This window comes from Propithecus coquereli, unplaced genomic scaffold (genome assembly GCF_000956105.1).
Source record: "Propithecus coquereli isolate 6110/MARCELLA unplaced genomic scaffold, Pcoq_1.0 Scaffold58, whole genome shotgun sequence".
Lineage (NCBI taxonomy): Eukaryota > Metazoa > Chordata > Mammalia > Primates > Indriidae > Propithecus > Propithecus coquereli.
Window position 1 is genome coordinate 4,921,408 of NW_012151729.1, and position 2,250 is coordinate 4,923,657.

At 37.8% G+C, this 2,250-nt stretch overlaps 1 protein-coding gene across 1 annotated transcript in view; it reads right to left on the reverse strand.

Annotated features, from left to right (window-relative positions):
• The window catches only part of SPINK5 (serine peptidase inhibitor, Kazal type 5), a 97,788-nt gene that overhangs the window by 73,620 nt on the left and 21,918 nt on the right, over positions 1-2,250 (reverse strand). Inside the window, exon 5 of the mRNA XM_012658235.1 lies at positions 45-172. Within this exon, the coding sequence (XP_012513689.1) occupies positions 45-172 (128 nt within the window). The remainder of the gene's footprint in view (positions 1-44; positions 173-2,250) is intronic.

The window sequence follows — 2,250 nt, forward strand, 5'->3', positions numbered from 1 at the left end:
TTCCGCCTTTTGCATCACTCTAAAGAAATCATTTCTATACTCACAAAAATTCAGCACACAGGGCACATTTGTTGCCATGCATTTTGCCATCAGGGCCACGGACTAGGTCACTCTCCCGTGTACAGAAAAGTCTTCCGTTCCTCACTTGTGCTTCATATTCCTTGCAAAAGTCCTTTTAAAAAAAAAACCCAATTATATTTACTATTTTTCTACTCTTTAATCTAGAAACCTTACAATAGATATATAATCATAAAATGTCAGGTCTGGAAGGGTTGGTGAATGCATATGACGTATTAATGAGAATTAATAACAAATAGTAATTATCTTGTCAAATTACTTGGCACTTGCATCTGCTATGTAGTATATTTATTAAAAGGCAAAAGGCCTAGGAAAGAATAAGGCTGAGAAAGTATTTCCTAAAACCAAAACTGAACAGTACTTTTCAATTTCCAAATCCATGTGAGGGGCTGCCAGAAGAGATCTTTCACAGGGTTTCAACACAAATACAACAAAATGCAGAGCCAAGACAAAGAAAAACAAAATGTGAGATGAAATGTTTAAAAGTTACTTAATATGGATTAAATCAAGTACAATCCAACCTAGTTTTCAAGGAAAAAGGATCAAGATGATATCCAACAGCATTATGCTTTAGTTTGTTTTCTCTGTGGATCTGTGGACAGTTTTTGTATATTCTGCCTCCTTTATTGATGATTATTTCTGACATTGGAAACCTCATCTAATTTCCTTTCACCCCCACCTTAGAGAGGTAGACCATCAAGACTGATATTTATTGAGAAAACCTAAAAAGGTTGTGACTTCCCAAAAAAATCCACGAGAGATTTGTTCTCAGATTCCTGATGCTTTGATTCAGCACTTTCAGGTTTCTCTCTGTGTTTTGAAAATTCTACTATTAATATTTGGTGAAGGCTAAACTTAACAAAAAATACACTCCAAGTTACTCTAGGCTAGAGAGTCTCTACGTCATTAAACATATTTAGTGATGGCAGATGTTACCGTAATATGACCTACAAAAAATCTTGCTCTATAACCTTCTTTTCATCTGTGTGATCTTCATCTTCCCATTTCAGCCAAGAAAACATGAGTATAAAGATCATGGTTGGGAGTCAGGAGACCTGGGCCCCCAGACTGTGGCTCTCACCCACTGGGAGACCATAGACAAGTCCAATCCCCCAGGGAACCTCAATCGTACCATCTCCACATTGAGGTTTTTGGAACAGATGCTTTAGAGAAGCTTTTCTAGATCTACTATTCTCTGATTTTTGTTTAATAATTCAAATTTCCATTGGGACACTTTTAAAGAGAATCCTAATAGCCTCTTAATAAAAGATATTTGTTTTTGGAGGAGCAATGGGTGTGCTCCCAACTCCCTGGTTGCAACCATCTAGGAATACAGATGCAGAAGCACAGTCACCTGATAATCACAGCATGGTAATAAAATTAAGGCTCAATGATTCCCAGAAGAGAAACAATGATAATTTCAGTTTACAAGGTGTGATTCATCCAAGGAGATTCTGAAGAAACACTTTTGTGAACAACCCACTGACAGGTTAATTATGGGGCACATATTGAGCCATCACTGCAAAGCAGTCCTATTCAACACCATCATGCACAATGGCCCCACCAAAACAATGGCCCCAGCCACAGACAGGAGGAGGGAAATACAACTGAGACCGATGAAAAACTGATGAAAAGAACTCTCCATGTTTATGAAGTAATAAAATGCTAAATATCAGAGGATGACCCAAAGTCTTAGACGGAAATTTCACAACCACCACAAAAGAATTGCTTTCCAGTCCATGGTGCGTGTTGAGCAAACTATAAACAGTTCCAAATACTTTAGTTTTTCTAAATTTAAACTTTGAATACCCTATTTAGGGAGGGGGCTTTGCTTCATTAAATAGTACTATGAAGTGAAGAGTCGGCTCTTGACTACCCCAAATTGGGCTTGTTTCTTCCCATAGTAAAACACGAGCCCTACATTCTACAAAAATGGTCTACTTGTATCCGCACCAAAGAATACAGGATATAGAATCATAATCCAACAGGAAGGTAAAATTGAGGTCATTTATCCAACATCCTTATTATGCTGACAAGAAAATTAAGGCTCAGAGAGGAAATGATGTGGCCAGTGTCACACACCCACAGCATGACAGAACTAAGGATAAAACACAGTTGTTCCGACTTCCCAACTAAAGGCAAAGTAATTGCTAGCCCTCTCTTGAAACTAGA